This window comes from Trichoderma reesei (assembly GCF_000167675.1).
Source record: "Trichoderma reesei QM6a unplaced genomic scaffold TRIREscaffold_7, whole genome shotgun sequence".
NCBI lineage: Eukaryota > Fungi > Ascomycota > Sordariomycetes > Hypocreales > Hypocreaceae > Trichoderma > Trichoderma reesei.
Genome location: NW_006711154.1, coordinates 983,808 through 1,006,580, shown reverse-complemented (window position 1 = coordinate 1,006,580; position 22,773 = coordinate 983,808). Strand labels below are relative to the sequence as shown.

Below are 22,773 nucleotides of genomic sequence, written 5' to 3'. Positions count from 1 at the left end.
CGCGTTTGTGGATCAGGCCGACATATCGAAGCTATTGTAAGAAACGAGGATACAGCATGTCGAAGCCGGACAAAATCACCCGCTTCACGGAAGCGATGAAGACAGTCTACGGGCCCTTTGACCAACTCTCGCCCGACGACGCAAAAGCCTGGACGTTTCCCGACGATCCTGGTGCGGGCGGCTATCACGGGCGGTATCTCTGGACAGACGCCTTTGGCGTCGTCAACTTCATCACGTTGTTCAAAGAAACGGGCAATGCCGTATATCTTACTCTCGCAAAGCGTCTCGTCCAGACCGTCCACGATGTCCTCGGACGCACCAGAGACGGATCAAAAAGGCTAGACGGGGCAACAGACGAGGAGCCCCTCAGGGGAGGTCTGCGGATCGGCAAAATGGATGCCAGGGGAAGTGACGGGGATGGGCAGTATCACCACTACTTGACGCTGTGGATGTTTGCGCTCAACAGGCTTTCTATTGCGGCGGATGAAGTGCAGTATAATGACTTGGGGATCCAGCTTGCGCGGGCGATTCATGCGCGGTTCATGGTTCATTGTCTTTCGGGCGGGATGAAGATGGTGTGGAAGATTTCAATGGACATGAAGACCGTGCTGGTTCCTAGCGAGGGACATCTTGATGCGGCAACGGGGTATGCGGTGTATAAGCTGCTGCAAGATACCGCTGCGAGACAAGGCCATAGGGAGCATGTTCTGCAGAAGGAAGTCGACGACTACTGGGACTTGATGGTGAAGAAGCGGAAGGGGAGCCTATCCCCTGGAACGGACTACTTGGATGTCGGGATGGGGCTCTGGGCGGCGCACCTGTGGAAGCACGAGCGCTGGGCGGAGAGATTCTGTGATAGGGCGCTGCCTGTTGCGGGGGAGTTGCTGAGTTCGACGAGGATGAGGGCGGAGGGGGCGAGGCTTGCGTTTCGGGAGTTTGGGACGGTGCTGGGTGTTGGATGCTGGGATGTTGGGGAGGGCTTGAGGGCGAGGGTGGATGGGCTGATGGCGTTTTGGGAGAGGTGGTTGGATGATGAGGCGGAGGAGGAGTTGAAGCCGATTTCGAGGGTCATGTATGCGAGTGGGTTGATTGTGGGAGGTGAGTTTTTCCTAAAGACTTTTGGGTGAGTGTTGTAAGGCTTGCTGACGTTGAGTTATAGCTTTTCGGAGGGACTATCTTGAGGACGGGTGATGGTCGAGGACAAGATATAGGTCATCTTTACAGTGGGATATCTTATGACTTGGAACCGTATGTTGTTGGATATTCATTCAGCTTCCAATAGCTGTCGGTGTCAGTTGCAAGGGAGTTAGTTGAGCATCTCTCGAATGGCTTCAATGGCTCATCTCAGCTCTTAAGATATCAAGCTCTACAAAGCTCGTCATGGGAGTCAACAGACAATATTCACTGATGCGAAGCAAATGTGTAATCCAGCCTTGATTTTGTCATTCAAGTGCATGTTTCCACAGAGTTGTCAGCATCAAGGAAGAGAGTGAAGCTATAGACGACTCTGGAGTTGAGTATGCAATGTTTGGTAATACAAGGAAGGCGATGGATTGAAAGGGGAAATGCACGGAGCTCCGGCCGGACTCCTGGCTGGATATTTCCCGATCAGGCAACTGTCTCGTCCTATTCCTGGGGGTTCTCTTAATATTATTCTATTCATTGTCCAGTCAGGACTTTATCGAAAGTGACAGACCAGCACTCGTAACATACATCCTTGATGACAAGGCGTCCCTGAATGGAGCTGACCCCTTTAAATCGCCGCGTGCTCGGCAATCAAGCTGGACGAATTGGGCAGCGAATCAATACAGCTGCGATCGAAGTCATCCACCGTGACAAAGCCGCCCACCTCCATCAGAATGTCAAACTCGGCCAGCAGGCTCTTGAGGACGTGCCGCACGCCGTGCTCGCCCGCGATGCCGAGGCCCCAGACCCAGAGGCGGCCGATGAAGACGAACTTGGCGCCGATGGCGAGGGCCTTGGCGACGTCTGCCGCGGTGCGCACGCCCGAGTCGAACATGATCTTTTGATACAAAGTCAGCTTTGCAAGATGGGTAGAGCAAGGGGAGAGGCAGTTTAGCTGGGCTGGGGGGCTCTTACATAGGTCTTGTCGCCGACAGCGTTGACAATCTTTTCGAGAGCATCGAGACTGGCAACGCCTCCGTCGACTTGACGTCCCGCATGGTTCGACACGACGATTCCGTCAACGCCCCTGGAACAAAAAGTCAGTCTCATATATCTCAATCACAAGGGTCTTCAATCGATTGAATGCTTCGGACTCACATCTCCACCGCCTTCTTCGCATCCTCCACGCTCTGAATGCCCTTCAAGCAAAACGGCCGCCCGCCACTGATCCGCTTCCACTGCTCCATGGTCCACTTCATCTTCTCCCAGGTAATCGCGCGGCCGTGCCAGATGTTCTCATCGATCCACTTCGCGCCAGCCTCCTTTGGGTTCTTGACGGGATCAATGCCAGCCTCCTTGAGACGCTTCTGGAAGACCGGGTCCTGCAGGCCGAGGTCGCCCGCTCCGTGATCGTGGTAGAAGGCGTAGTTGCCGGTGAAGACGTCGTTGTGGCGCCAGCCGAGGGACCAGGTGTCCGTCGTCAGCATGCAAGCGTCGAAGCCATTGTCAAAGGCGCGCTGGAGCATGGACAGACACAGCTCGTCGTCGGGGCTCTGGTACAGCTGGAAGAAGCGCGGGCCGGAGCCGTTGGCCTTGGCCACGTCCTCGATGCTGTAGCTCCCGGCAGAGGACAGGCAGTATGCCAGGTTGAGCTCATGGGCGACCTTGGCCACGGACAGCTCGCCGGTCGGGTGGTAGATGCGGTTGATGCCGATCGGGGCGAAGCCGATTGGGGCCGAGACGCGGTGGCCGAAGATCTCGGTGGCCGTGTCTCGCTGGTTGGTGTCGACGAGCATCCGCGGGACGATGCGGTGGCGGTAGAAGGCCTGGCGGTTGGCGAGATGGGTCCAGGAGATGCCGGCGTTGCAGGAGGAGTAGTACCTTTTTTTTGCGGTCTTAGTAGTGGTCAGTATGATGGGAGGAGGGGATGTGAGAGGCTGTCACATACCAGCCTCCCTGAGAGAGCTTCTCCTTGGCCAGCTTCTCAATCTCAGCCGGATCTGAGGTAATATGTTAGTGAGTTGTCACTTTTGAATGACTTGATAGGGGGAACTCACCGGTGTTGAAGGGCGGGAACTTTCCATCGTTGGTGTTCCAGAACGACTCTCGCTGGTACAGCGACCACTGAGGGGTGGTCCTGATGTTGATGTTGGGGTTGTTGGGGTCAGACATGGTGGGATTGTATCAGATGATGCTATTCACGGTTGCTGCTGGAGTGGTTGTTGATGCTCTAGTGGTTTGTCTTTGTTTTCAACAGGTACTCTTTGATGCTCTTCGAGATGCGGTGGTATTATATAGAGAAGATGATTCTTGGAATTGCGTTGATGCTACTCCTGCAACTATTGAGTTCAAAGTGCTAGAGTGTGAGAATGTTCAGCCGCCATCATCGTCATTCAACAGCAAGGAACACAAGGCCAAAACCCGAACATCCTCCGGCATTCTCTCTGCAAACGAGCAAATCATAGCTATTGAGACAGAGCAGAGGAAGCATCTCACGTCCGCTTGACGTCAGCGCGGTTAATCTTGAGTCCTGTGAGGACAGATTCCTGAGAGAAGCAAGTTGTGCAACACCTCGAACCTCGACCAGACTCTTGCCATTGCAAGTTGTCTCGGCACGATCTCGCCGATTGAAAGCAGGATTGAAACAGGATTCAGTAATAAAAGAGCCCCTTTCCTGACGGATTTCCGCCTCCGTCTCGATGGTTTTGTGGCCATGATGTAGAATAATCGGGTAATCGAATTGCCTACTGTAGGAGGAGATGCCCAGGTGCCTTGCAAGCCTTAGGTAAGCATGGCAAACACCCTAGGTACCTACCTTAAGGGAGAGCATCTCGGAACACGGCAACAAAATGTCCGAATCTAACTGACAAACTAGGTACTAGTAAATCAACACTGCCAATCGTTGGAGACGACTGCACATGGAAATATTCATATATAACCGGGCCAGACACCTCAATTGCTCCAAATTCATCCATCTGAGTAACGCCTAGTATTGATGACACGTGACGATTTTTCTCTGTTTCCGTCCAAATCTCGAACCCAACCCAGCAGCTTATCAATGACATCATCGGACATTACCATCTGCCGGATCGGAGCTATTCCTGAACCGCTCACCTGCCGCGTTAGTCAGCATTCCAGAAGGATTGTTTTTGATGTTTCTCATGTTCCGCCAGTGATTCATGCACAATCTGGCTTGACTCGGATCAGCGGAAAACCCCCTGGCCGATCACATCACCATCACCGCCATGCACTCCGTTATCTGATGGGTTCGTCGCCCGTCTGCCGTTGGTCTTCTCGGTGTTACTACGCTGACCCTGACAGCTGCAGAGCTACCACAGCCACGATCGACGGTTTCCGGCACTTGAAGGCGGCGGCCATCTGCCGGACTGGTCGACGATATCACCGTCCATCTTCATCCTCTGAACACGGAACCTGCTAGGCATGACGCTTGCAGAACTGAATGATTGCCTCTGAATCTGCATTGACGCCTCCAAGTTCAGGGATACGAGATAATGTGACTTTGCTACAGCTGGCCGTCAGCGGACACACAGTGAGGAGAGAAAATGCTTCCAATGTCTTCTTCCTCCCAACATAACCTCCCCCCCATCCGCGGAGCTCCAAGGGATGGGGGGCAACATCAGACGACGCCGCGAACATCGTGGGCCGAGCAGGAAAATTTTGCAGCACAGGTCGTCGCCGAAATGAGTGAAGCATCACGTTACCACTGATATCGAGGGCCCAGGCAATAATACGGCATTGCGTGTTGAAGAAAAAATGCTCCGAGATGCAGGCCAAAGTGGGCTCAAGAGTGGAACGGCGAGTGGGAACGGCACGTCAGTTCTGACAGGGGCCGGTCGCCCTTTGACAGCGATCCGGAAGCGGCAGATGGGCCAGATGGGCTTCGGCAGTGGCTTGACCGGACATTCCGGCGTACAGTGTGCCAGAGCATGTGGAACCGTCTCGAGACAGGAACCCAGGACGGGTATGACTCGGCGTGATGGGGCCCGTACGACGAGTATCTCCGACGAGTTTCCCCGAACTCAGCCTCATGATGGTAACGGTACTTCGTACTTGAACAGCAGATGGGCCACCGGAATGGGCCTCAGGAGGATCTGCTCGAGACTTCTTCTCGTCTCTCCCGTCTGGTGATGTACAACTAGACACCACGGGACCACGATGGGTTTGAAGTCGCTGCTCCAGCGGCCCGCAAAGACACCGAGATGGACGCGAGCGCAAGCAGGCTTTTATATCTCGCTGTGGGACTATCCCTATTGCCATGCCCTCACATACGAGTAATACCTTGTGCATTCCAAGTTCCAGTAGCATTGCAGCCATTAGCTTGCAAAGACTTTATCTATCAGCCCAGACGCTGTTTCTCCGGATTCTCCAGTCTCATCTCCCAATTTCTCCTCCCCATTGATTGTGACCAACCCTCCTCATCACATCCACCAGTTGCAACTTGCATGAGAGAGTTGCAGCACAAACAATCATGGGATTCTTGAACAAAAAAGCCGATGCTCCTGCGCAGGAGCCCAAGAGGGATCCCTCGCCCAGCAGTGGAGGCTCTGAGACGACTCCCTCGCAGCAGGAGAGAGTCACCCTCCTTGCCTGTGCCCTGGGAGCCATTGCCGCCATTGGAGGCTTCATCTTTGGCTATGTCAGGTAGGCCCTCAAAACACACCTCCGTATCTATCTTTTATCTTCACATTGGTTCGTCATATCTGACAATGCTTCCCGCTTTATTAGTGGTCAGATCTCGGGTTTCTTCTTGATGAAGGACTATGCCCGCCGCTTCGGAGAGCTGCAGAGTGATGGATCATACGACTTCAGCGCTGCCCGCCAGGGCACCATCGTCGGTCTCCTCTGCGTGGGAGCCCTCATTGGCTCCCTAGTTGCCGGCAAGATGGCAGACACCGTCGGCCGTCGCCTGTCCATCTCCATGTTCGCCTTCTTCGCCTGTGTCGGAACCATTATCGAGATCTCCTCGTCGACCCACTGGGTTCAGTTTGCCGTTGGCCGTCTCGTCACTGGTCTGAGCATCGGTGCCCTCTCCGTCGTCGTCCCCATGTACCAGTCAGAGAGTACCCCTGCCGTCATCCGCGGTGTCATCGTCTCGTCGTACCAGCTGCTCATTACCATGGGTATCTGGACGGCCGAGATGGTCAACTGGGGAACCGAGACCAGGCCCAACAGCGCCGCATGGAGAATCCCCAACGGCCTCACCTTTGCTTGGGCCCTGGTCCTCGGTGCTGGCATCCTGTTCCTCCCCGAAAGCCCCCGGTTTGCCTACAGCCGCGGCCGCGTCGATGAGGCTCGCCAGACGATTGCCCGTCTCCATGGCCTCTCCACCGACTCGGACATTGTCAACAACCAGATCGCCGACATCCAGGCCAAGATTGACGAGGAGAGCGAGAACACGGCCGCGTTCAGCTGGACCGAGATCTTCACCGGCCCTCGCATGTTCTACCGTACGGTCCTCGGTGTCGTTCTCCAGGCCGGCCAGCAGCTCACTGGCGCCAACTTCTTCTTCTACTTTGGCACGACCGTCTTCGCTGCCACTGGCATCAGCAACAGCTATGTCACGCAGATTATCCTCGGATCGGTCAACGTGTTTGCCACCATCATCGGTCTCTTCATCATTGACCGATTTGGCCGACGTGTCATTCTCATGGCTGGTGCCTCCTGGATGATGATGTGCTTCCTGTAAGTCCCACTTCTCCCCCTTTCTTTCAAATGGTGGAACAAGGTAGTAACAGGTCTTGATAGTGTCTACGCCTTTGTCGGTCACTTTGCTCTCGACCACGAGAACCCCATGCTCACCCCCAAGGCTGGATCCGCCCTGGTCACCTTCTCTTGCCTGGCCATTGCCGCCTTCGCCGTCAGTTGGGGACCCCTGGTCTGGACTGTCAACGCCGAGCTGTACCCCATCCGCTACCGAAGCTTCTGCATGGGCATTGCCACTGCCTCCAACTGGTTCTGGAACTTCCTCATCTCCTTCTTGTAAGTCTTGCTGATAAGAAATTACCTGGCAATGCAATCGCGGCATCTGACTAACGGATGTGATTTAGCACTCGATTCATCACCGACAAGATCGACTACTTCTACGGCCTCATTTTCGCCGGATGCTGTGCCGCCCTCGTCGTCATCGTCTTCTTCTTCCTGATCGAGTCCAAGGACCGCACGCTCGAGGAGATTGACACCATGTACGTCCAGCACGTCAACCCCATTACGTCGAGCCGATGGAACGCCGCCCAGTTCCGAGACGAGATGAGGGAGACGCAGACCAACGATGTGCGAGAGCACGCTCACGAGGATGAGAAATAAGCTGGTGCAATGCATCTGTAGTAGATGACGGATCGTCCAATTGAGCAGTGCTCAATTTTACGACTGAATTATATTCCAAAAGACTGAAAGAATGTCTGGATATTTGGGGGGGTTGGTTGGAATATACCATGTATGACATAGTGTATCATATCATAGCGGGAAGATTCATAGCACTTTTTTAATCATGATGTCTAATGTTGAATGACACAAATTCTTCTATCGCTTATTTGTTCTTATTCCTTTTCTCTCTTTATTGAATTTGCAACACACTCACAACAGACTTATCACAGCCAAGACGAATTTAACTGTTAGCCTAGGATCTTCTTTGCCCGTTCTAGCGATGGACGACGGCTAAAAGGCTCAAAGTCTGTGGAGTTGGTGATGGCTTACCCCAAGTTCTGCTGCATCCTGCCAACTAGTATCAGAGGACCTTGGGGGGTGATGAGGTTTTGAATTCAACTGAATCACAAGGTGATTTCTTTGCTTCTTGATTTCTCTTTGAACTGTCTTTTAGAATGATTCATGTAGTCAGTCAATGTGTGATGGAGGTAAGAAGAATGTGAATGAAATATCAAGGCTCCAAATCGTGATTAATTTGTCTGTTGCTGACGCGCCGTCTAGTCGTGGCGTCTGTTCTCGAAGCAAAGCTAGAGAAGAGAGTTGAGTATAATACTCTCTCTCTCTCTCTCTCTCTTCGTGGGGTTCCCCGCACGGGGGATCGTAGATGAAGCTCCAACTATCAGAGTCTATATAACGGGACTGAGGTTGTGCTCATAACCCATCGATTTCACCTCCTTCATCACCCCTTTTTCTTACACGTCTGTTGAGCCTCAATAACATCAATCTCTATACTACACACAAACACAGATACATACACAGAGAAGGAAAAAACCACATAAAAAATGCCCCCCATTATCCTCCCCGCAAACCAGCCCCCCAACCGCTTCTACGCCGGCGGCCCCCAAATCGCCGCCTTCCGCTCGCATCCCAGCAGCGCCACCCACGAGCCCGAAGACTGGATCGCCTCAACCACCTGCTGCAGCGCCGGCCAGGCATCATCCTCCAACATCGGCCTCACTCGCCTCCCTTCCGGAACTCTCCTCCGCGACGCTGTATCGTCGGAGCCGGAGAAGTGGCTTGGGCCGGCGCACGTCGCCAAGTATGGGAGTGACACGAAGCTCCTCGTGAAGCTGCTCGATGCAGGCCAGAGATTACCCGTGCATGCGCATCCGCACGTCGACTGGGCGGCGAAGCATCTGCGCGAGAAGCACGGCAAGGCGGAGGCGTGGTATATCCTCACGCCTGGATCGGTGTGGTTAGGTCTGAAGGAGGATATCGATCCGGAGGAGTTGCTGGGTATTGTGCGTGAGGGACGAGGGGGAATGGAGCTTTTGGAGAGGATGCATAGAATTGATGTTGAGCCGCATCAGACGGTGTATGTTCCCCCGGGGGTTCTGCACTCGATTGGCGAGGGCATCATGGTTGTTGAGGTGCAGGAGCCGTCGGACATGTCTATCTTGTGTGAATGGAGCGGCTTCGAGATTGATGGTGCAAAGGAGGGCCATTTGGGGGTTGGGTTTGAGACTGCGCTTACGGCTGTTGAGATGAAGAGGAGGACGAGGGAGGAGGTGATGAGGCTTGTTACGGGGCCGCGGGTTGCGGAGAGTGTGTGTGCGGAGGAGTCGAGGGGGTATTTTCGGTTGGAGAGGGTGCTTGTGAAGGATAGGAGTAGCTGTCGACGGGGGTTTGCGGTTGTGGTTGTTCTTGAGGGGGAAGTGGTGTTGAGGACGGAGGCTGGGGAGGTGTTGAGCTTGACGAGGGGGAGTACGGTGGTGGTTCCGTATGAGGATGGGGGGATCATGCTGGAGGGGGAGGCGGATGTTGTTATTGCTCGGCCCCCTGAGTAGATGCACCAGATACTTTATGACAGCCATCATCTTGAATCACCAGTGAAACTATCCATTGATTACCCTGACAAAGTCCCTTGATCTAAGCCCAACAATAATCAATCACAACCCGGGTATCTACAAGCCGAAACAAGCAACCAAAAACAAATCCAAATTCACCCATCCATCAAAACCACAAGCAGACAAACCCCATCCAAACTCCTCCTCCAGAAATCTCCCCAGTACCTCCTAATATATCAAATAATCAACCACCCATCCAGAAACGGCAGCGGGAGCTCCTCCGGCTTCAGCTCATCCATCCCGCGCTTCGCCATCTTGCCATCATCCGGCCAGCACTGCGGATCCTTTGGCTTGTGCACCATAATCAGGTAGTCCCAGCCGTTGTCCATGTAGATGCTGCCGAGGTGCTGGGCGGTGCAGTTGGCCGCCGACTTGGTCACCTGGAGGTGCACCTCCGTGGCAGGGACGAGCAGGTTGAGGAGGCGAGGCGCGCAGATTGTGACTTGGCAGCACTGGGCGTTGATGGCGCGGCACTGGCCTGGTTTGACGGCGAAGTTGCCGTTCTTGTCCTTGAGGTTGGGGATGTTGTCAAAGGCAATGTTGCAGCCGTCGACGTGGGGTTCGCCAAACTCGCGCTGCAAAAAAAAGAGAGTATCTGGTTAGAAGAGAAAACTGCGGTTTTGCTGGAAGTGAAGTGATGCGGACATGGAAAGATGCAACTTACAGGAAGGCAGACGGAGACGCGAGGCAGAGACAGGGCCGGCTTTTCCAAAAAGTAGTAAGGGTTGAGGCCGGTCTTTTGTTGGACTCTGAGGTATTCAAAGTTTTTCTCGCTGTAGTCGCCGCGAGGCACGACGGAGGAGACGGGCTGCTGCTCTATGGCCAGGGCGAGGCAAAGGGGGGCCTGGAGGATGGCCAGGGCGGGGAGCATCCCGACAAAGTTGCTGGTGAACTGCTTCATTTTGAAGAAATAAATGACTGAAGACTGCAGAAGAGAAGAAGAAGAATCAGGTGGAAGAATTTGTATGAGACAAGGGTGAGAATGTTCGGCTTTTGAAATTGTTCGAGCGTCTGGTGAGAGCAAGAAGTGCAGAGTATGTAGTGGGTAGAGTTGATTTTGTTTTCTCTCTGCCTCTCAGGGGGGGAGAGAAGCGCCTTTTATACTGCGCCACGTCCCTCGCCTTGCGAGCCATGCCACACAATCTCAATTTTGAAAAACGCAAATTTAAGGGGCTTGGAGAGAAACAGGGCTGAAGGTAATTGATGATTGACTTCAAGCCGTGCCAGGGCTGTGCCAGCATACATGGCGAGGGCTGTCCTGCCTAGAGCCAACAAAGTGAAAGATGGTGTCTTGAAGGCAGTTTTGAGAGTCAATGATTGGCTGTCTTTGTTCTTCGTGAGTCGTGTAGAACTCTCTAAACAGCACATCACAACGTGGCAGCCATCTTGGCCCATTGAAGGCGTAACTGTCGCCTTAAAGTCTAATCGAGATATCAAGGCTAACCCTAAGCATACTGTAGGCATCTCAAGATTCTTCTCTCAAGCAGCGATGGAGCGGCAGAAGCCAATTGCGGATTATTATTTTTGATTTCATATGCTTCGAGATGCATAAGGGTAATAGCAGGCTGGACTTTGACAAGCTCCAACTCACCAGGCCACTCTCTGTGCTACCTATGCTTCTTCAAGACTCATGCCAGGCCACCTCCCGAGTACATCTGCAAAGCCTTGGACTTGATGGCTTCCAGCGCAGCAATGTACAGACTCGGCCCGACGCTGATCCTCGCAACCCCCAGACCAGCAAGCTCACTCGTGGTGAGACCCCCCGGTTGTCTAGACAGTATGACAGCGACCTTTCCGTCCAGCTCCTTGACCAGCGTCTTGACAGTCTCGCTGCTCAAGCCCTGTCCAGGCCCGCCCCAAAAGAAGATGGTGGTGGCACCAACCTCGAGATATGCTTTGCCGCGCCTGATGGCCTCGGCTAGGCGAGCCTCGTGGCTCAACGCAGAATCCTCTAGCCGGAAAACGTCACACCGAGCATTGACGACAAAGTCCGGCGCACCGGCAGCCTTGGCGGCGTCAAAGGCACGCTTGAGCCGAGCGACCTGATCATCGAGCTTGTAGAGAGAGCCGTCGATGCCCTTGCCGAAGCCGGCCGACGGAATGCTGTCCTCAATGTTGGCGCCCGCAGCGCCGTACTCCACGGCCGCCGTGACGGCAGCAATGATGTAGTCTCCGTAGCCGTCCTGCAGGTCGACCGACAGGGGAAGACCGGCCTTTTCTGCGAGGGGAGCGAGGTGGGAGATGGCCTCGAGGTTCTGAAACATGGTGAGCTCTTCATCCTTGATGCCGAGGGAGGCGGCAATGGCCCATGAGGCTGTTGCTAGCGCCTTGACGGGCTTGGAGGATTCTGAGTTGAGGGAGACGATGGCGTTGAGGGAGGAGGTGTCCCAGATGTTGGAGAGGACGAGGGGGGATCCGGGCTTGTGGAGGGCTTTGAGCGTCTGGGCTGCTTGGTTGACGGTGGCCATTTTTGGAGGTGATGGAGATTTATGGATGGCGAGCTATGGGTTGACTCTGGATGAAAGTGTCGAGAGGATACAATGGCAAACAATCAGCCTATATATACACACGGGGTCCGAGTCTGAGCTGTTAGCTAAGAGCAATGACTGGAAACAAATCAACATGTGAGGAATCACAGCGCATCGGTGGACAACTTCCAGAGCAACAGCAAAACCAACAAATACGACTCCCGGACTTGTCACGCAAAGGGCGGAGTTATCGGACTCAGGCACGAAACCGGCCATTGGGCTAAGTCCAGCTGAAGCCCAAGCGTGCACTCAAAGGCAATGCCGCCCCATTGGTTGGCAGGCAGCAAATCGGGTTTGAGTCGCTGCGAGCTGTTGGGGCCAATATTCTTCAGTCGATGCAGGTGAGAGACGTGGACCGCGAAGGCTGCGAACACGTATGGCAGGCAACGGCTGGAAAGGTGGTGTAGCAACAGCAACAGCCCAGCTGTCTATGTAGTACTAGGCGTCAGGGATGATTTGGCCAGTTTGTCTGCGCTGTTTGGAGTCGACTGGTCGGGAGCGACTCCGGCTGGTCCGGCTGCTGACAGGTGGTTGTTGGAGAGCAACAGCCAAATGGAGGAGGAGGAGGAGGAGGAAGAGGAGGCGGTTGGTGATGAAGCAGTGTTCATGTCAGTTGGTGGTGATGGAATGGACTTCGGAGCAACAACAGAAGATGCTGACTGACAAGACGGAGAGATGAAGGCGGTGACGGTGTCCAATGGGTTGGCAGAATCAACAGGTGCGGATGACTAACTGGCATCTCCTCAGGATAATGCTCAACCTGACAAGAAGATGGTCTAAAAGGCAGCTTTCATGTGAAACAAATCCAGGCAAGCCGACAACAGGTTCATGCCCCAAAACGGCAATTCTTTGGAACATTACATAGCCCAACGGAAGCAAGGGGGACCTTCTCACCAGATCTTGTACTTAACCCATCCTCTGTGACACACGAGAGAGGCAGCGTCCCAATACCTACCTAATAGAGTATAAGAACGGGACAGCGTCTTACAACCACTTCAACCTCACTCCCCCCAGCAGCATCACCGCCCTCCTTTTCCATCCATTTCTTTCAGCTCCTCTATTACGGCATGCCCGTCTCTTTGCTTGTCCCGATAAAGCAACCAGACACAGGCATCAAGATTCATCTCTGCTCAGAAAGCATCAGCCTCGGTCGCGGAAGTGGCTTAGCCTGTCCAGCATCAGCTCCACACCACAGCCGACGTGTAAATTCTGGTCGAGTTTCCATCTCCTTCGCCTGCAAATTCGGGTTCCTGTATTGCCTCTGTTTCTACGCCGGTGCAGCAGGACTGGAGGAGCCCCTTAGATGTGTCTTCTTTTACCGCCATTGTAAACACATCAATCAATCAAACATTGAAAAAGGAGTCGCGTGACAAAGCCCCCGAACGGTGCCGTCTTAGTCCAACCATCTCCATGGTTCGCCTCTTCCATTACACTTGTACCTTTTTCTCAGTCCGCTGCTCTTTTCTCTTTGGCTTGTGATTGCTTATCTAATGCGCATTCACTTCATGACGTTCTCAATAGGGGGCTTGCGTCACTGCAGAAGAAAAAGTATCTTCATCAGAACCTTGGCATCTCGCGTATCCGACGCCCGGTTTATTATTAGAATTCTTGAGACCATTTATTTAGGGTCGTATGAGATTTATGCCTTTGCACGAACAAAACAGAATCAATTCATTCTTCCTCTTCTTCCTTTTTTTTCTCCATTTCCGATCTTGCCCCTGCCTATGTACCTCTCAAGTCTCAACAAGCAAGCAAGCAATTATCAACATCTCACTCGTCCTCGTTGATCCATATTAATTGCCCGGCTCCCCTAGCTCTGGGTTCTTCCATCCATCTGGACTTGCAACTTCCAGGCCTCTTTGCCTTTTGTAATTTCTTCTAGAACAATTCTTAGTCTTTATTCTTTGTTATCTTCTTACTTTATACCTTAATCACCTCTTCCTTCTGCCTTGGACCTTCGTCCTTCTCCCTCGTCCCTCCTCAACACCATCTCGCCTCTCTGCTTCATCCCGACTTGGTGATCAGGTCATCATCACCTCTTCATCCACCTCGAGACCTTCACCCATCGTGGACGCATCACCACCACCACCACCACCACCATGATCAACGCCTCAGAACCCCAGGCGTCCAGGCTATCGGCCTATCTCTCGCGGCTGAATCCCGTCCCAGCCTTCCCCGAGTACACCGGCCCCTACAAGGTCGGCACCATCGACGTCGAGATCCCCGTGTCCGACCTCCCGCATCCCGCTCCGCGACCCGACAACGCCGGCGACGTCGAGACGGTGCTGTTCCGCGTCTTTTATCCCGCCGTTGCCTCGTCCGCCGAGAAGCTCATCAGCTGGCTGCCGGCGCCGCAGAGACACTATGTCTCGGCTTACACCAAGTTCATGGGCGTCGGACACACACTGGCCGAACTTCTCTCGTAAGTCCTGCCTGAATCAACCTGGCCATGACATTTCCTGCTGTGATGACATCTTTTGCTCACTCACCCGATTGTGACAAACAGATTCCTTCCCCGACATCTTCACTACACCTCCATTCCCGCTCACAAAAACGCCACTCTTGAATCCGCAACCACCGACAACCGGCGATGGCCCACGATGATCTTCTCCCACGGCCTCGGAGGCAGCCGTAACTCGTACTCGTACGTCGCCGGATCGCTGGCGTCCCACGGAGTCGTCGTCTTTTGCCCCGAGCACCGAGACGGCAGCGCCGTCACCTCGTTTGTCCGCGTCCCCGGACAGTCCGGCCGCCAGTCCCGGAGAATCATCCCGTACAACCGCATCTCGCATGACGTCTCGCCCGAGGTGTACGAGGCCAGAGAAGCGCAGCTGAGGATCAGATTATGGGAGCTGGGGCTGGTGCACGAGGCCATCCTGGCCATGGACGCCGGCCAAAAGCTCAACAACCTCAACACGTCCACCACGAGCCTCAGCCAGTTCACCGGCCGCCTGCACGTCCACGAGCCCGGCAGCATCATCTTTGCCGGCCACAGCTTCGGCGCCACCACCGTGTACCAGTTCCTCAAGAGCACCTACTACGCCGACGTCCCTGAGATTGCCGCCATGGAGAAGCCGCTGTTCACCCCTGCCGAGGACAGCAGCATCCGGAAGCAAGTAACGGAGAAGAACGTCACCATGCTGCTGGACATGTGGTGCCTGCCCCTGCTGGCCCCCAACTCGGCGCCGCTGTACAAGCTCCCGCTCCCCGTCTACGCCGACGTCGCCTCCGCCCCCGGCGGCACCGCGCTGCTGGCCGTCGAGTCCGAGGCCTTCTTCAAGTGGTCCGAGCATCTGCGCGCCACGGCGCGGCTGCTGTCGCCCGATCCGTCGTCCAAGGTCGTGACGCCGGCCATCTTCGAGCGGCCCAGCGGCAACAAGCTGCCCGAGCCCAACCTGTTTTACGTCGCCAGCTCCGCCCACCTGAGCCAGTCCGACTTTGGCATCCTCTTCCCGCTGCTGACCAAGAAGATCTTCAACGCCGTCGAGCCCGAGCGCGCGCTGCGGCTGAACCTTCGGGCGCAGCTGCAGCTGCTGCGGGCGAATGGGGTTCCCGTCGCGCGGACCTGGATCGGGGATCTTGTTGATGGCGGCTATGTTGATAAGCTGGACCTGGCAGAGAAGAAGAAGCACTCTAGCGAGCATCTCGTGACTACGGATGATGGGCTTGACGACGACAAGGCCATTCTCGATAGGAGCGGCACTGGCCTCGTCGATCACTGGGTCTGGATCGATACCATTGGCTTGGGCGAGGAGCCGCAGGAGCAGGTCGGCGGCGGCGAGTCGACGACGGACAAGATTGAGAAGAGCGAGGAGCAGATGAAGGGCGAGCTGGAGCCCGGCGAACAGGCTGCTGAGATTGCCCCGACAAAGGCCATCAGTTTGCCCCAGGGCCAGGGCTGGCAGGCGATATGAGGCGAGGCTCTGATGTCGTTGTGGGTGGTGATGATACCCGATGCATCTTGTACACTTGGCTCGAAAGAGACGGATTTCTGTACAAACACCTGGAAGCATTTATTCTTTGTCTTCATTCTGTTGTCTATTACTGCCTTATATCATCTTTTTGCTTTTATTGTCTATTATTCTTTGGTCTGTCTTTTGTTCTTGGACAGATGTATAAACTTGGCACATGGCGTTTGGTGGCCTCTTCTTTTACAAGCGTTGGTTATACAGTCAGATGCATCATGACGAAGCGTTGTGGGCAACAGTTCCCCAGAGATATAGATAGATAGACTTAAGATGGAGGATACGACAAGATATAGCAAACATTCCGTCTGTCGATTGCATCGCATCTTCATATCATAACGCGTGTCCTTTTCATGAACATCATTCAACGCAGCTATCGTGATCCTGCCCACCATCCAGTTCTAGTAACAAAATCAATATCGACGAGAAAAAAAACACCCCAGGGCAATCCAGTGTGCCTAGCAGAAAACTCCCAAGTGAAAGCAGAAACCCTCCTCCCCCAAAGCATACCTACCTACTCCAACAATGAAAAGTTACACCCACACGGGGAGAAACACCACACATACACATACACATACACACACGCGCCTCTTCCACTCATCGAATTCAAATCCCCGGCCGTGGGATCCCCCCCAGGAGCATCTCCTTGCACACCTTGAGCCGTTCCCGCGCCTCCACCAGCAGCTCCGCATCCGCCTCCTCGAGAATGTCCACCATGACGTCCAGCAGATCGGGCAGGCCCTCGTGCAGCGCCGCCGACGCCCGCTCGTCCAGCTCCGGCAGCGCCGCCACGCTCGACACGTACTCGACCATGCGCGCGTAGCTGCTGTGCCCCAGCTGCGACGTCGGCAGCGGGAACCCTTTGCCCGGCGGCCGCCCCAGCGCCTGCACAAAGGCCCAGATGGACAGCACGGCGTAGTACATGATCCACGGCCGGTGCGGGTCCGGCTCGTTGCGCACCGAGTACTGCACGGCGGCGGCGGCGGCGTGGTGATGCTCCGTCGTCGGGTGGTGCGGGTGCGGGTGCTGGTGCTGATGTTGCTGATGGTGATGGTTATGGTTATGGTGGTTATGGTGGTGGTTATGGTGCGGGCTGTTGCGGCGCCGCGGGTGAGGGTCGACGACGACGCGGTGCAGCAGCTTAAAGGCGTGCAGGATGGCGTGCCGCGTCGACGCCTGGCTGGACCACGCGCTCATGCGCTTGATGACGTTGGCGTAGTCGCGCGACGACACCTTGCGGCCCAGCAGCCGCTTGGCCCCCGCGTAGACCTGGCAGTCGACAATGTCGGCGTGCAGGCTGATGTGCGCCAGGTGGTACAGCACCGACGCGCTGTTGATGGGCCCGTTGGGGATCCCGCGGTGGCCGGGCGCGTCCGAGATGGTGTCGGACATGGCCACGTCAAAGGTGGCCTTCCAGTTGTCAAAGGCCCGCAGCACCATCTTGCGCCAGCTGTCCTGCGTCTCCATGGCCGGCGTGTGTATGTCCAGCCACTTGAGGTGCGTCTCGCGGTGGTTCAGGTGCCAGCCCACGCTCAGCAGGCCCGAGATGATAATCATGCGCCCAAACGAGTGCGTCTTGACCTCCTTGCCGTGCAGCGCGCTCTTGAGCCCGTCCAGGAACGACACCTGCTTCACCCCGTACATGCGGAAGTTGGCGTCCAGCTGCCGCACCACGTCCGGGCTGTTGGCCGCCCACAGGTTGTCGTCGCACGGCAGCGGCAGCCGGATCTCGTGAGGCGCCATGTCGGCCGCGTGCCCGAACATGGCGGCGTGGATCACGTCGAGCATAAAGGCCGCGAAGACGACGCGGTGCATCGACTCCGTCTCGGCCCATCGAGCCCACCACGTCCGCGAGTCCAGCGCCATGTTGGGCGTCTGCCGGTCGGGGCCCAGGGTGTCCGGCTCGGGGGGCGACTCGCTGCCGGTCCTTCCAATCAGCGGACTGCCGCGCCTGAGCAGCGTCAAGAAGGCAGGATGGTAGATGTGCGCCCTCTCGTGGAACTTTCGCGAAGAGTACAGCTTCTCGTAGAATTCCAGCAGCAGGAGGGCCTGCAAGACCCAGAGGCTGGCGGGCGGTGCCGAGTCGTCAGAGGTCAATATCTCCCATCGCACGCAGAAGATGATGACGTCGGCAAACGCGCCATACTCGGAGAGCTGCCCCGTCACGTCACGGCTGCGCAGCGACGCGGCGCCGAGCGACAGCATGACGAGGAGGAGCAGCACATGGCATCGGTTCGGAGAAAAGGTGTGTTGGTGGATGATGGGCAGCCGAGGCGAGACATTGTCCCAGAACTCCTTGAGACAGTCCCGCATCATGTCGAGATTCAGCGCCGGCATGTCCCCGCCGCTTTCATGGACCAGGTTCGGCATCAGCGGCTCATATCTCGGCTGCTTCTTCCGGAACGTCTGGAACCAGTGCAGTAGCTCCTGGCGCCGCGATTCGGTGATCCAGTCGTCGGAAGATGCCTCGGACAGCCGGTGCGGCTGATCCATGGGTGACAGGCTGTTGAGGGATTCGTAGTCGTAGTGGATGTTGTTGTTGAACGTCGACTCCAGGCCGCCCTCCAAGAAGGGAAGGCTGGCCATGCTAAACTCATTGTACGTGGTCTGGGGGTCGAAGAGCCATGCGGCAAAGTTGCCCTGCGTCAGGGAGTCGTCGGAGGGATACCCGACCGCGCCGAAGCCCACCATGCCCGAGGGATCTGGCAGCGTCGTCGGATCGGTCGTGTAGAAGCTGTTCCTGTGTCGCATCACGTCGTTGGAGCGGTCGTCGAGCGAGGGCGCCCAAGTCGCCGCCTGATGGCCCGCCCGGCTCGCCAGCCCGTGGTTCAGCGGCGCGGGAGTAGAGGCCGTGTTGGACTCGGGCGTCAGCAGGATGGCGGCATCGTGAGGCCCGCCGCTGGCTCCAGTCCCTGCTCCAATTCCTGCTCCAGTTCCAGTTCCTGCTCCTGCTCCTGCTGCTGCTCCCGTCCCGGGCCCGGGCGGCTGGCCGTACGACGACTGGTGATGCTGAAAGGCGATGCTGTGGCGGTCGGACGTCTTGATGGCGTCGCCGGTGTCGAAGCTCGGGATTCGGTTCCGAGGCGTGTACGAGGCCGTGTGCCGCTTCTTGTGGCGCGACAGCAGGTCGAGGCGCACAAACTTTTGGTCGCAGTCGCCCACGTCGCATCGGTATATCTCCTTTGGGTTGTCTGGGAGGGCCGGGTCAGTACAAGTCAGGTCAACACCTCGACAGCATGATGCAGCCAATTCACATATGCAGGGCCAAGGGGGGGGGAAGCTTCCGTACGGTTCAGCTGATGGCGCTGCAGGTGCTCGGCTCGCGAATAGATCTTGTCGCAGCCGGCATGGTCGCAGACGAACCTCCGCGGCGCGCCCTTTCTGCTGGCGCGCTTGTACCCCGAGGCTGCGGCGCCTGAGCCTGACCCTGTGCCTGTGCCTGTGCCTGTGCCTGTGCTGGCGCTGGATCCCGAGCCCGTGCGAGTCGTCGTCGTCCTCGTCGTCAGGACACCCGCGCTCGCGGTCTGTGGCGACTCCATCCAGGTCATATATTCATCGCTGGCCCCCGTCGATGAAGGCAGAGTGCATGGGGGGAGAGAGTAGTTGTGCGGGTTGTGCTGCGGCAGTCTCGCGTCGCCTCTCGGTGTGCAGTGCAGCGAACCCCAGCCGAATCCGCAGTCCGCATCGGGCACTTTTTCCCACCTGGATCGTTTTGTCGATGGACCGACCACTCGAGGAGCTGCTCTCAAGGGGGTCCTTTTCCGTTCCGCGGGGACGAGCTGGGGAAGATTCAGTCCCACGTTCAAATCATATCCGGGGTGACCCCCACCAAGGCTGGTTGGGGGGAGAAGGGGGGAGAATCTCGTGTGGTTTTTGGCTGATGTTGGGTGCCGCCACTTGGCAGATAAGCCGCTGAATTTCCGGGGAACTTGGACCCTCTTATCGCTTTGGTGGGGGTCATTGCTTGCCAGCCAGACAGCCATTTCGTTCTGAGAAACGGGACAACGGCGGTCGATATCCCTCTTTTCTTAGTACTTTGGAATATCGACCATTGATACGCACTCTTTCTTTCTCTTTCAGTAGCCCATCTATGCTACGTAGTAATGGTTGCCTCTTAGGAACTACTAGTAGCTGCGCTGTTTAAATGTGCCTTGGCGCCCTATCTTAGTAGGTGTCGGTTTTCCATCGTTATCACGAGCTTTGCCTCTATGCGGTCACACGTACGAATGGATGCTCCGTGCTCGAATCATCATTCCATCCAAGAGGGGTTCCCTTACGAGACTCCATGACGTTACCGATAAAATGTGCTCTTCCTTCACTCACTCATCAGTCATGCCTGCCTGGATGCAGGTTAGCCGCCTGGTATACCCAACCAGACGGTAGTCCGAGATAGTCACCAAGGAGAATCGACCATCTCATCAGAAGCGACTCTTCTCACATTTTTCTAGATAATATACCACAGCTTCAAAGACACAGATGGTAAGAAGCCAACATGAACCAGAACTGTACAGTTGATGTTCATAAGCCACAAGATCAAACCGTGAATCAGGAGTATATTGCTCTTTGGATCTATCCGGACCGACATGATGTACTTTGACAACCCTCAAATAATTCATATATGGTATCTTCATCCGTCACAAGGCCTCATAAGCTCTTGCCATGACAGCCCACGCATTGTCACTTAATGTGTTCAACTCCCATCCCATCTGCTTCAACATCACACCCGCCAGCCTCATGATGCCTCAGCCTTCTCCTCCTCAGCACCCTCCCCATCCTCGAGCTTCACCCTCTCAACGGCCCCATTCAGCCCGCTCTCCTGATTCTTCTCCTCCAACATCCCCGCCGACGCCAAAAAGTGCTGTGCCACATCCTTGTGGTCGTTGAAGTTTGCCAGGTCGAGGGGCACATAGTTGCGCTCGTTGGCCAGCGCCGGCAGGGCGCCGTGCTCCATCAGGAGCTTGACCACGTCCAGGTGGCCGCCGAGGGCCGCCCAGTGAAGGCCCGTGTTTCCGTGCTCATTGGCGTCGTCCAGGAAGGTCTGCTTCTCCTCATGCGGTCTCTCATCAAAGTACTGGATGAGTTTGCGGACCGTCTCTGGATGGCTTCGTCAGTCTTGTTCCGTATGTACCCTCATGATTGAACCAGCAACCGCCCTGCTCGCTCGCCCCTCAGAGACCATCGCATTCTCCTTCTTACCTAAATGTCCATTGCCCGCCGCCATGTGTAAAGCCGTGGACTTGCCCTCATCCTTGGCGGCCAACAGGATCTCGGCCGGTGACACCTTCTCGCGCTCTGACAGCGTCTTCAGGGTCTCTACCAGATCTTCATTCTCTCCTACTCTGGCAAAGTAAATCACGTCGTCGATTTCGTCTTCTGTGAGATTTGGCGCCATGGTGATGCAGTGAGCTCTTACTCGTCTTTGTTTGCGAAAATGCTTGTATAAAATTTTGGCACATCTTCTTCTGGGTGGAGGGGACTGTGCGAGGTGTTTGCCCCGCGATTTCTGCACTGTGCTTGATGTCCGAGTCTAGGGTAGCCCAACCTCGTTCACTTGTACACCGCGTCGTCAAGATTCCAAAAGCATCTGCCCAAGCTTAACATCGAGCCACTCTGTGAGATTGCCTGCTTCGTCAAGCCACTGAATCTCTGCCTTGATGCTCATCATCAATATAACCCGAAGCTCACGCTGGAGCTCAATGGCATCCGGATCATCTCTTGCTTCACGCAACTTGTCTAACATGCCAACGGCGAGCTTACGATCCCGAACTGAAAGAGGAGAGATCGGTTCACGGCATTCAGTGGACGAGATGGAGGTTCGAGAGCTGGCGCTTTGCTGGGATGATTGGCTATTCGGTGGCTGTAGGTCAATTGGCAATGGCGTTGCCGATTGATCAAGACGGGTCTCAAGCTCAAGAAGATCCTGAGATCTGATTCCTAGCCAGCGTATATCGGGAGCCGTAGGGCTCCTCTCTCGAGACATGATATCCGATTTGAGGCGATAGTAGCGGAGGATATTGAGTCCGTCGGGGTCGTAGTCGGCCAAGACAAAGACTGGAATCTGAGGACAGTTGAATCGGACCAACTGCAAGAAGGAGCACGTGAGCAAATCCGGGTATCCCTTTGCCTTTATAGGCACTCCTAGCATTAGCTGCCATGGGATAAATCCATTGACTGAAGGGAAAACATGCCGTCATGAGCACCCCTGGGCCAACGAGAGACGTATGCCAAAAGGAGCGAGATGTCAAAGAGCGAAAGATTGCCTGAGCACGGTGAGCCAACAACATGTAGATAGATGAACGGAAGAATAGACACATACATCTTTTTCAACTACGAGAATCCATTTGATACTCTCGCAGTCGATCGCCTTTATCGATCCAGTTGCCGGCAATGGCGTTCCCTAGACGGGCAGTCAGACATGAAGCAAGAGACAAACACCTCGCTAGACAGGCTATACGAACCGCATCTCCAATGGCGGGACCAACCACTGTATCGTCGTGGAGGCAAATGCAGAGAGGACCTGAGAAGACCGCTTTCGAGGATGCAACCTAGTCTGATCAGTTCAGTCCAACAAAGACGCCACTTGACGTACAATGTTCAAGTCATCACGTTGGACATTGAGCGCAAAGGCAAGGTTATCCACCAGCTCATCCACCGTTCTCTGCTTCGAAAAGAGGCCCTGGTGCTGGTAGAAGATGTGCCTATTCCACCAAGGTAGTCACGTTAAGATTTGGATACTCGATTGAGGCAGCTGGAGCGCACTGACCGCTTGGTCAAGACTGTTCCAGAGACCAGGGCGTCGTGGGCGAGCTGCAAGATGAGCAAGATCCGGGCTTGAGCGGATTTACAAGGCAAAGGTAAGAAGCA

General features: G+C 55.4%; 8 protein-coding genes across 8 annotated transcripts; 4 read left to right on the top strand and 4 right to left on the bottom strand.

The window, feature by feature from the left end:
* Positions 1–56: 56 nt before the first annotated feature.
* On the top strand, positions 57–1,127 carry TRIREDRAFT_60370 (uncharacterized protein; the record flags this gene model as incomplete). The annotated part of the gene is made up of 1 exon (XM_006964684.1): positions 57–1,127. The coding sequence occupies one exon, from the start codon at positions 57–59 to the stop codon at positions 1,125–1,127; it is 1,071 nt and encodes a 356-aa protein (XP_006964746.1).
* Positions 1,128–1,753: 626 nt separating this feature from the next.
* Positions 1,754–3,297, bottom strand: TRIREDRAFT_59887 (uncharacterized protein; the record flags this gene model as incomplete). Its single annotated transcript, XM_006964500.1, has 4 exons — positions 1,754–2,023; positions 2,101–2,212; positions 2,284–3,006; positions 3,179–3,297. The coding sequence occupies 4 exons, from the start codon at positions 3,295–3,297 to the stop codon at positions 1,754–1,756; spliced, it is 1,224 nt and encodes a 407-aa protein (XP_006964562.1).
* A 2,317-nt stretch (positions 3,298–5,614) lies between these two features.
* Positions 5,615–7,449, top strand: TRIREDRAFT_106556 (galactose permease; the record flags this gene model as incomplete). Its single annotated transcript, XM_006964683.1, has 4 exons — positions 5,615–5,787; positions 5,872–6,828; positions 6,892–7,125; positions 7,194–7,449. 4 exons carry the CDS (start codon positions 5,615–5,617, stop codon positions 7,447–7,449), a joined length of 1,620 nt encoding a protein of 539 aa, XP_006964745.1.
* Positions 7,450–8,351: 902 nt separating this feature from the next.
* On the top strand, positions 8,352–9,356 carry TRIREDRAFT_60445 (uncharacterized protein; the record flags this gene model as incomplete). Its single annotated transcript, XM_006964682.1, has 1 exon — positions 8,352–9,356. One exon carries the CDS (start codon positions 8,352–8,354, stop codon positions 9,354–9,356), a length of 1,005 nt encoding a protein of 334 aa, XP_006964744.1.
* Positions 9,357–9,592: 236 nt separating this feature from the next.
* Positions 9,593–10,317, bottom strand: TRIREDRAFT_106554 (uncharacterized protein; the record flags this gene model as incomplete). The annotated part of the gene is made up of 2 exons (XM_006964499.1): positions 9,593–9,991; positions 10,081–10,317. 2 exons carry the CDS (start codon positions 10,315–10,317, stop codon positions 9,593–9,595), a joined length of 636 nt encoding a protein of 211 aa, XP_006964561.1.
* Positions 10,318–11,044: 727 nt separating this feature from the next.
* Positions 11,045–11,884, bottom strand: TRIREDRAFT_60422 (uncharacterized protein; the record flags this gene model as incomplete). Its single annotated transcript, XM_006964498.1, has 1 exon — positions 11,045–11,884. The coding sequence occupies one exon, from the start codon at positions 11,882–11,884 to the stop codon at positions 11,045–11,047; it is 840 nt and encodes a 279-aa protein (XP_006964560.1).
* Positions 11,885–14,043: 2,159 nt separating this feature from the next.
* Positions 14,044–15,858, top strand: TRIREDRAFT_3568 (uncharacterized protein; the record flags this gene model as incomplete). Its single annotated transcript, XM_006964323.1, has 2 exons — positions 14,044–14,366; positions 14,451–15,858. 2 exons carry the CDS (start codon positions 14,044–14,046, stop codon positions 15,856–15,858), a joined length of 1,731 nt encoding a protein of 576 aa, XP_006964385.1.
* A 657-nt stretch (positions 15,859–16,515) lies between these two features.
* TRIREDRAFT_77234 (uncharacterized protein) lies at positions 16,516–21,909 on the bottom strand (the record flags this gene model as incomplete). Its single annotated transcript, XM_006964497.1, has 4 exons — positions 21,714–21,909; positions 19,199–19,354; positions 17,038–19,100; positions 16,516–16,875 (listed from the first exon to the last, which is right to left on the bottom strand). The coding sequence occupies exons 3-4, from the start codon at positions 18,658–18,660 to the stop codon at positions 16,516–16,518; spliced, it is 1,983 nt and encodes a 660-aa protein (XP_006964559.1). The 5' UTR covers positions 18,661–19,100; positions 19,199–19,354; positions 21,714–21,909.
* Between the last annotated feature and the right edge of the window lie 864 nt (positions 21,910–22,773).